Source organism: Urocampus carinirostris, chromosome 13, assembly GCF_059441175.1.
Source record: "Urocampus carinirostris isolate Australia breed hairy pipefish chromosome 13, RoL_Ucar_1.0, whole genome shotgun sequence".
Lineage (NCBI taxonomy): Eukaryota > Metazoa > Chordata > Actinopteri > Syngnathiformes > Syngnathidae > Urocampus > Urocampus carinirostris.
The window spans coordinates 21,430,289-21,441,136 of record NC_142361.1 but is presented as its reverse complement, the minus strand read 5'-3'; the positions used below and the strand labels follow the sequence as shown (position 1 = coordinate 21,441,136).

Here is a 10,848-nt window from a genome sequence, read left to right as displayed (position 1 = left end):
CTTATGCCTGGAATAAAGAATATAATTTTGATAATGTTTTGCCCCCACACAATAAAGTTGTATTTAGTATTTTTCTTATGCTCAATTAAAAATATCCATCCATTATCTGCACCGCTTATCCTCAGTAGGCTCGCGGGGGTGCTGGCACCCATCCCAGTTATCTTCAGGGAGTGGGCAGATAACGGACAATTCGCTCGCTCATTCACACCTAGGGACAATTTGGACCGGCCAATTAACCCAACATGCATGTTTTTGGGAGGAAAGCCATGCAAGCTTGAGGAGAACATGAAAATTCCACACAGGAGGTTCGATCTCATGACCTCAGAACTGTGCCGTGCATGCGCCAACCACCACCGCAGCGCTGCCCAGTAAAGACAAAAGAAACTAAATATGAATAAAATGATGACTCACAACACGTAAGCTTTCTCTCCTGGCTTTGATCTCCGGCAAAACTAACATAAAATGCGACAGAAACAAAATTAAAATAAATCCAAACAGCTTGCCAACATCATTTTTGCCGTTCCATGTATTCCGTTACTCCCCAAGCCTGCACAAAATTTAGTAATTTTATTCATATTTAGTTTCTTTTGTCTTTTATTAGCATATTTGGTATTGGAGTAATCCAAAAGTAATTGAAAGTAATCCAGTTAAAGTAACCCTACCCAACCCTGCTAGATAGTTACTACCAGAGAAACATGCTCCATTTGGGTGTCAGTAATGAGGGGTAACCTAATCACTTGGTTGATAGATAGATAGATAGATAGATAGATAGATAGATAGATAGATAGATAGATAGATAGATAGATAGATAGATAGATAGATAGATAGATAGATAGATAGATACTTTATTCATCCCTATAGGTAAATTCACACTTCCAGCAGTATCCTTGTGTTGAAAAATAAATTAAGTGACTCGTAATTACTTTTTTTAACGCCAAACACTGATACTAAATCATCTGTGCAGGGTATGAAATTATTTATTTCATGAAAAACTAAAAGAGCGTACTGTTTTGCAAAAAAAATATATTATTTTTTAGCAGTGCTTGACAGTTTAGTGGCCAGCACACGCCAAGCCAATTGTCTGCGGTAACGCGCCGCTCGTAGTTGCTGTTTACACAAATTAGGTGACGAAGAAGAAAAACGTCACGACAGTGCTGCGAAAACAAAGCCAAACTGCTTGAGAATGCTCTTGTGTTTATCAGCGTTGCGTTCACAGTTCTAAATGCCAGGTATCAGCTCACTGCAAAGGGTGGAATGGAAGCTATGGAAGATGAAAGTTTGGAGATAAAAGATGATCATAATCATAACTATTGTCCGGGAAGCCAACTATGCGACCCAACGGCGCTCCAGAACCCCGTCCGTATAGCGGTCGCAAGAGAGGAGGGTTCCGATCCTGCTTGGAGGAGTTTTGCATGCCAACGCGCTTCGGGTTCCGAATTGATGGACTCGGACTCGGGGAGCGACACCGCGGAGTGTGTGACTCCGGCGGCTGCCTCTGCTCGGGACAATTTCCCTCTTGACCCTGCTTCCAAGTTTCGTAAGTGGACTTGCTTGAATACGGTCCCTGATTTTCCAATCTAAAAGAGCGTTCGAGATAATAACGGTGGCAAAACTTCGTAGGTCTAAATGCAACAGCAGTTGAAGACTACCGTAAGAACCACTGGCCCAACCTGGAGAAGGCCATTGAGCGCCTCCTTATTCAGAACTCGACGGACCACATCTCTGTCTCATACGCTCAGATATACAGGTAATAACTATCTATCTATCTTACCTTGGTCATATCCCTCAAGAGGGGAGACCGACAGCAAGACACACACATACAATAACAAAGAAAATAAAAGGGAAATAAATGGCAAAAAAAACACACAAAAATGTTTGGACCGTGGCCAACCCAATTGCCTAAACACCCATACAAGTTAGGCACCTCGGCACCCAAGTTGGTTATGCTTTCATCGTTCGTTTTGAAATGGGACACCAGAAAGCGGCCATGTCACTCGGGTCAGGGTGACACAACACACTCTTTTGTTCAACAGCAGCTTTCACTGGTTTACCCCTGCCGCATCATACGGGTGCCCAGCCCATCCTTAAGAACGCGTCCACAATCCCACTATCCTTTCCCAACACCTCTCCACTCCTTTCTGTCACCAACAAGAGCTCTAGCTTCCATTATGTTTAGACCTCTTTCCTGCAGTGCACTCATAACACCATCCATCCACGTTAATCGCGGCCTTCCTCTTGGTCTCCTTCCATTGACTTCTGCTCTGTAGATCCTCTTCAATATTCGCTCCTCATCCATCTTCTCAATGTGTCCAAACCAACCGAGTACTCTCCTATCAACACGCTTGCTCAGTTCCACGACTACTCCAGTTCTAGTAATAACTCAAGAGTAATAACTCACAAACTAGAAATAAGGAAAGTGGTCTCTCTCATTCTCTCAATGGTTAGTGTCAGAGACGCCCCCAGCATTTGTGAGTAATCTGGGTCAGTTTTTAAATAACACACATCCTAAATAATTGCTTTTAGTTTAAAACTGAGCAAAGAAGTTAACTAAGGGTGGGCACATCGATTTAATATATTGATATTATAGATACTCAGCGGGTACTCGGATCGATACTATTGTCTTGCGATCAATCCTGTCTTTCTTTTTTATATACCGTAAATTCCGGACTCTAGAGCGCACCTGATTATAAGCCGCACCCACCACATTTTAAGAGGAAAACCGATTTTGTACTTACACAAGCCGCATCTGTATATAAGCCGCATGCGCCCACATTAAAAAAACGTAACACAAACACAAAATTAACCCAGACCAGACTTTAAGTCCCGCGATTGAAACTGAATGTCCTTCATTAAAGTACACAGTCCAAAAATCACAGCCAGCGAAATGAACGGAAAATGATAGCGGTGCTTAAGGTTTGATGCAGACCTGCAGAGTGCGGGTCCCGTTGAAAGTAATCCAATGAAAAAAGTATGTATTTCCAAAGGTAAGGGTGGGAAAAATATATATCCACTATTGTCCGCCGCGTCCACAAACAGTTCTCACCTTTACCCCACTTCCCGTCACCACGCGTTTGTTTCGCCCCTTCTTTTTTATTCGCCTGTGTAAAACATATCAGAATAAGTGTCTGAAATAAATACATTACAAAAATATACAGTTGCAAATACATATTATACATGGTTACACATGATTACAAAGAAAGACGGTACACCGAGAGAGTTTTCAAAGCTTTAATAATAATAATATAACTTTCATCCCAAATGATGCCTGACAGGGCAGTTAATGGTAGCAACACGCTCGCAACACAGTAAACGGGTTTGTTAAAAAAACATACCGTACTTGTAAAAATCACGGTAAACCATCCTTATCTTCCTCCTTAGAACTGAAGCCATCAAAGTCGTCTTCCTCAGTGTCGGAAAGAAACTTTGTCATATAGATGTCGTTCTACGCTCCCGCAGCCTCACTCGCATTGTTACTGTCGCTGGGACTCTTATCCACTCCTGATTCTGTGCCCTCCTCTCCGTCACGCAGCAGACCGGCTTTTCGGAAGTCGTTGGTGATGGTGGATTTTTTGATGTGCCTTTCTTTTTCCATTTTGCATGATGAGGGTATGTTTACGCTAATTTAATTTATGCACAAGCCAAGAAGTTGCAGTCTTCCTCGGCGCATATAATCCACCGGTCTAAATCTAACCTTCTGTACTCGGGCGCCGCTGGCGGCCGTTAGAAAAATTACATAAATTGGCCGCATCACTGAATAAGCCGCAGGGTTGAACGTTTGGGGAAAAAGTAGCGGCTTATAGTCCGGAATTTACGGTAGATAGATAGATACTTTATTCATCTCTGTAGGGAAATTCACACTTCCTGCAGTATCCTTGTGTTGAAAATAAAACAATAATAAAGTAAAAGGAATATAATACATACATACCAAATGTAACGTGTTGATATAGAGTATTTAAATAGTGCTACATAAAATACACACTGCAATGAAAATAAGGTAATATGCAAATGTGTAAGTGTGGTTTAATGTGGGCTTTTACCCATCCGGGTGGAGTTAAAGAGGAAGAAATCTCCTCAGTCTGTCCGTGGAACAAGACTGTGACAGCAGTCTGTCACTGAAAGTGAAATGAAATGATCTGCATTTATATAGCGCTTTTAAAGTCAAGACTTCCCAAAGCGCTTTACAGTGTGCTTCACATTTCCCAATAGCGGCCGTGCAGCCATGTAAGGCGCTAACCTGCTTATTGGGGGTATTAAGGGTTCAGTGTCTTACCCAAGGACACTTCGACATGTAACACGGAGGAGCCGGGAATCGAACCTACAATCTCTTGATCCAAAGACGAGCGCGCTACCTCCTGAGCCACTGCCGCCCCCAAAGTGCTCTTCCGTTTGGAGATGATGCTGTGTAGTGGATGTGATGAATTGTCCATGATTGACCGCAGCTTTTTCAGTGCCCATCTCTCAGCTACAGTTGTCAGGCTGTCCAGCTCTGTGCCCACAACAGAACCCGCTTTCCTCACGAGTTTATTAAGACGAGAGGCATCCTTCTTCATGGCGCTGCCTCCCCAACACGCTGCCGCATAGAAGAGGGCGCTTGCCACAACAGTCTCATAGAACATTTTCAGGAGCTTTTTGCAGATGTTGAAGGAGGCCAGCCTTCTGAGGAAGTACAGTCGGCTTTGACCTTTCCTGCATGGAGCTTCTGTGTTGGCAGTCCAGTCCAGTTTATTATCCAGCTGCACACCCAGGTATTTGTAGGTCTGGACAAATTCTACACATTCTCCTTTGATAGTTACAGGAACCGGGTGAGTTCTAGTTCTCCTGAAGTCCACCACGATCACCATATAGCACTATAATATACCTGTAAACCTCACCCAATTTCTCCCCTTAATAACGATTGCAATTCCCCTTATTAAGTGATAATAAACCTTAGAAACACAACGCGGCACCTATTCATTCACATTTAGAGAGACCATGTAAAATACTATGACAATATTAACAATTTACCATGGAATTGTCATCTGCTACCATTGACCGGATCAATCTGGATTACAGCCAAGATGGACAAAACGAGATTGGTATAACAAAATAATACAGGGGAAACGTATAAGGTTATACATACATTCACGGTTCATGGATGAGTCATCGCGGCACCTATGAAGACGCAACTCTGGACAGCCTCCTCAGCTCTTGGCCTGTTCTTGTTTCGTGGCAAAGCTCGTACCAGTCCATTTCTTTATGTTGTCAGCCCAGTTCTTTTTCAGTCTTTCTCTCCTCCTGCCCCCTTGGACTGTGCCCTGGAGAATTATCATGGTCAGTCCTGATGAACTTGTAACGTGACCATACCAAGTCAAGTCAAGTCATGTTTATTTGTATAGCTTTTAATCACAAAGAGTCTCAAAGGGCTGCACAGACCACAGATTAATGCAAACCACAGACTATTATGACACCATCCCCTGATCTAAAACCTACATGAGGGCAAACAATACACAGATGTTGTCAAAATAAAATATAGGTTATTCATATGCTATACAATAGTAGCGTGGTTTAAGCTTAGATTTAAAGAGCATTCCACAGCACCGGGGCCCGAATGGAGAGCACACTTGAACCAGCGGATTTCTTCTTTGCTCTGGGGATCACCAGTTGACCAGTGTTTTCAGAGCAAAGGCTCCGGACCAGAACATAGGGGGAAATTAAATCTGAAAGATATGAGGGAGCAACTCCTTGCATGATTTTGTATACTACCAACAGAACCTTGAAATCACATCTTTAAGCTAACAGGGAGCCAATGCAGGTTAGCTAAAATCGGGGTAATGTGATCAAACTTTCTTGTCTTAGTTAAAATCATAGTTAGAATACTAACTTGGGGTGGCAGGTGGTTTGGATTCAATTATTTCACGATCATGAAATTCCCAAGCAGAAAGTGCCGATATCAGCAGATTTGACCCTGTTTTTACTTGGTATCGGATCAATAACAAAACTCCCTGTATCGCCAACCGCTAAAGTTTATTGTACTTGTTTAAATCACCAATATGATTATTATGTCTGTTTTTTTCTTTCAGTTACGTTTACAAGTGTGTTTGCCAACAACACTCCGAGCTGCTCTACAATGACTTGAAATCCAAAATAGCAAATCATCTCCAGCAGGTGTCTACCAAGCTGAATGTGAGCGAAGCCAAGTATTTTACTTTTTAGCGGTTCCACTTAAAATGCAGTTAGATGTCACAGTGCTTTATTTGTTTTCAGACAGTCCAACTGGAAAACCTGATTGAAAGCTTCAACACAGCGCTGACGCAATACATTGCGTCTCTACAATGTATCGTTCCTGTCTTTTTGTATTTGGTGAGTAGCTTTTAAGATTACACTGAAGAGGAACGCAGTATGTATTCCACTCATGCGGGTTGAAAAAGCCATATGCAACAATATAGACAAACATACTAGAAAAGAAAACAACTTTTGCAGAAATATCACAAATAATGTTTTTTAGAACAAGTTCTACATCGAATCGAAGCTCCACCGTGACCTCAAACAGGATCTGATGAACCTTTTTGCTGATCACGTCGCTGAGAAATATGTGGACAAGCTCATGCGTGAGTACTTTGCTCCTTTTTGTGGGACTGGAAAAACATCCCACATGTGTTTGTTCTAAGATGGACTGGATTCATGTTAGCATTCACATTCTCCCTGTTCAAGATGCTGTGGGAATTTGGGCGTGTGCCATGTAATGCTTTCTGAATGTAGAACCATGTTTGTCTTATTTAGTCATCTAGTACAAGTTATTTCTGACTTTCGTTCCAGCTCTTCTGATTAAAGCTCACGGTGTGCCCTTCGAAATAGAGCCCTTAACCATGGCCAGTGTGGTTAAAGGTCTCTACAGTCTCCGACCAGGTATGCCACAACAAAACAAATTTAGGCCCAATCCTGTTACTCGCCCTTTTCCCTACCCATTTCCTCTTGTTGTTCCCCTCCCACCTGCTCAGTGAGGTCAAGAACAATTATTTTCGAAATCGGGAAAGTATTTCTTGCTTACTGTGTAATCATTTTGAGCTGGGGTAGTAGTTACATAAAGCAACAAGCTCTTTATCTAGGCTAACTTTTTTATTTAGCCTACTATTGCTTCGAGCTGGTCAGTCACGCTAATGGGACATGACTTGGGAGAAGCGAAGGCTTTTGTCCCTTACTCCTACCCTTATCCCTATGTTTTGAGGAAGAATGGGAGACTTTTAGCCTTCTTGTGAACACGCATTGCCTGAGTAAGGGGAAAAATTGAGATGGTGGGAATAATGGGATTAGTACGTTATCATAAACTGCATGTATATGTACACTTGGAATTTCTGTAATTTTAGGGTTGGAGTCAAAAATGAGTTATATGCTAATTTCATTAAGCTGCTTTTAAACTACCCACAAGAGTACCTTTATTGTCATTATACTTTGTCGCTTTGTAATTTTGGGTCTAGTGAAAAAAAAGTTGTCAATAACCGCATCAATAATAAAAATTCTGCATTTCTTTACTTAAACAGAGTGGGCCCAGTTGGCGCCTGGTCTCTTCTCTGACTTTATTCCTCAAATCAACCCTCCTGCTATGGAGTCTCTGCTGTTGGATTACGCTGCTCACGACCAGAAGCTTCAGATGGAGCTCACAATGAAGGGCTTCCCACGGTCAGTTTGAAATCATCACCTCGTCACAATAGAATAGTATAGAATATATCTTTATTGTCATTGTTACAACATGGGTTAAAATGGGTTATTATAAAGCACACCCACCAAAAACAGTTTTTTGGTCATATATTTTCCATACATAAGGCGCACCAGACTATAAGGCACTGCAGTGGAAACGTCAACAAAACAGTCAGATAGTTCAGTCAAACTTATTAACCCCTTAACACTCCGACGGGTCGCAAAAAGGCAAATACGTGTCTCAGACACGTACAGACACGGTGTCTGTACGATGTTACCAATCACTCAAATGCGTCATTCCACATATCATTAGGAAGGTTAAACTCTTGGGATTCAAGAAATGTCAACCATTTCTTAGTTTCTACTTTCTTTTTTGTTGAAAACTGTGCGGACAGAAAAGAAAGAATTTCATTGTGCAGGGAAACATGGTTCTTTCCTGTGCATATGACAATAAACACTTTGAATTCAGTTGAATTAAAAAATATAATTCATCGCAGAAACAACAAGATCAGTCTGAAACAAGATACTGGAAAAATATAGGGCACCAAAGTTGTCATATAGCCATCACGTTCAATAATGACACGCAACCCATGGTCATTTAACATCTGTGTATGTTGTAAATCCAACCGTGTAAAATATTTACACGCAATAATACCGACAAATAAAAGAAAAAATCAGCCGTGTAGCATCTCTGCATTGATGGATGTTGCTTGTTGCTAGCTGTCTGTTTAGCCCCATAATTCCTGTTTTCAAATACAGACTAGTAAAAATTGTTTTGTCCAGGCTGTAGCGCAACCTAACTTCACATCTTATTCGACCAATTGCAGGCTTTGTTTTATGCCTTTTTAGCACGACCCTGTAAATGCTAAGAAGGACCCGCCACCTTTTACCAAATAACTTTGGCCAATAGTGACCGATTTAAATGATGATTGACACATTGTTTAGGAAATGTAACGCCGGTATATATATGCCAGAATACACCGCGGACTACTTCGCTTACGGGGGAAAATCTAGTCGGCGGCTGCTTGCCTTAGTTGCGAGACCTTGTGACTCAATATTGATCCATATATAAGGTGCACTGTATTATAAGGCGATAAGGCCTATGGTCAGCTTTTGAAAAAAATAAAGGCTTTTAGGTGCACCTTATAGTGTGGAAAATACGGTACTCTAGTTTAAAGTTTATTTTCACCACCATGGTCAGGTAGCGCCTACATTGTCCGGTTTATAAAGTTTTTTAATACATTTAACCCAAAATTGATTCTGAATGAGTAACAACATGTACATTGCAACTAATTTAGTTTGTTTTTCAGGGGTGATCAATCTCGCAAGAGGGCCAACGAAGACTCCTGATTGGAATTTATGACGTTTCCAAAGAGAACAGTTTGGCATAGGCTGACTTCCGTCGTAGCATCAAAGGCTAGAACCGTAAGCTGTCGGAAAGGGAATAGTGGAAATCGGGTGCCAGAATTGGACAGATTTTTCTTTTGAACGTCACAGCAGATCCTCGAGCAGATGACATCATGCTGTGTCATGTGTGACAACGAGTTCACACGTACGAGCAGACTCAAATATTTCTTGCTTTAGTGTGTCGTAAAAGACTCACAACTGCCAGTCTGCTGTTATGCGTTTGACGTGCCTAACATGGGACTCAGGTTCCAGTGCCTCCTATTTCTCATAAACAGTATTTGATAAATCTATTCCTGAACAAGTGACATTGATCACAGGTAACTCATGTAAAAACGGTCACTATTCATGTTTTCCATCTTTGTTAGAGTGCCTTCATGGGTTCTATTATGATGGAATGTTACGAGACATTAGAATCCTTTATCATTTGATTTTCAAAACAAACTTAATGACAAACATAGTACTCATATTCAAAACAGCTTTTTGAATACCAATAGTAAACACTTGATGTTTGGTAAATTTGTACCAAAAGGGTTTTTTACCTGATCATTGTGAATATATGTACACATGGAGTGTCATAATGTTTGAGATACTTTTTAGCATTGTATGGGATGGCAAATGCTTTGAATTTGGGCTATTTCAGTAAAGAGTTTCACTTGTTTGCAAATACAGCATGGCACTGCCAGTTGCTGGCATGGTCATGGCACCCGGGGCTTCGCAGTGCACTTTAGTTTTTTTGGACCTTTTTTTAAAAAGTATTTTAAGTTATTTTTGTTTTGTTTTTACAAATAAAACATGGATTTAAAAGGCCAGTGATTGTACTGGATTTCCAACATCAAACGAATGGGCTCACGAAGACCCCTGCTGCTGATAACCTGCACCCTAGAGAACATGACAGTATGGCAAAAAAATGGAACAAAACTGTGATTCTCTGTTAATGTAGTAGCCTTCACTGGTTAGTTGTAAACTGAATTATTTTAAGAAACACCAAAGATGTTTTGGAGTACAGTACTAGATTCTGTGCAAATGCAACCTAACATTTATTATGCATGTTTACTTGTCCTAACGGTCTATTTATGAATATGTTTTATTTACTAATGCTTGTGGAGTATTTGAGTTTTTCTGTTATTCAGACCTGACATTTTTGTTGCAGTCTTGTATGTTGGACCTTTGAATGAAGGGTGTAAGGGAGCTTAGTTTGTCTTGTCATTCATCCGCAAATATTTATGGCAGTGTGAATCTCCATACCAACTACATTTCTGCAAACATAAAAATTATTTGCAGGTTTACATGAAAAGAATAAAGCTACACGTCATATGTTGTGTACACTAAAAACTATTAGTCATTATAGCGTAAGAATTAATTGGCTTTGTGTCTTTTGCACTGTTTTAAGTGTAACTTAGATGCTCAATGTTTTCAAAATGTCAAACACTTTGTGGAGTTTGCCTCTTAAATCTCTTGTGTGATGAAAAAAAGTGACATAAACCTTTCATACATCCCAAGAATGCCTGCCTCTGGTTTTTGACTTTAAAAAGGAATGAACACAAACTGATACAGTTATTCGTATTTTAGCTATATTTTTATTTGGAATGTGGAAGTTAACTCTCGAAAACTTTCAAATTCCACACAGTCTTGTCAAAGACACAATGGGAAAAAAATGCAATATGTTTAATTTGTTCTTATTGCCTCTGATCCTCTTTTTTTTTTGCTACAAACTGAACTCGTCTACAGCCAAATTACAGGGCAAACATCATTTATTCTGCTATAAAG

At 40.6% G+C, this 10,848-nt stretch overlaps 1 protein-coding gene across 1 annotated transcript; it reads left to right on the top strand.

Annotated features, from left to right (window-relative positions):
- Window positions 1-1,091: 1,091 nt before the first annotated feature.
- On the top strand, window positions 1,092-10,583 carry cacul1 (CDK2 associated cullin domain 1). The gene is made up of 8 exons (XM_088351117.1): window positions 1,092-1,537; window positions 1,621-1,747; window positions 6,060-6,162; window positions 6,244-6,339; window positions 6,485-6,587; window positions 6,796-6,885; window positions 7,518-7,656; window positions 8,985-10,583. Exons 1-8 carry the CDS (start codon window positions 1,255-1,257, stop codon window positions 9,022-9,024), a joined length of 981 nt encoding a protein of 326 aa, XP_088207243.1. The 5' UTR covers window positions 1,092-1,254; the 3' UTR covers window positions 9,025-10,583.
- Window positions 10,584-10,848: the final 265 nt, after the last annotated feature.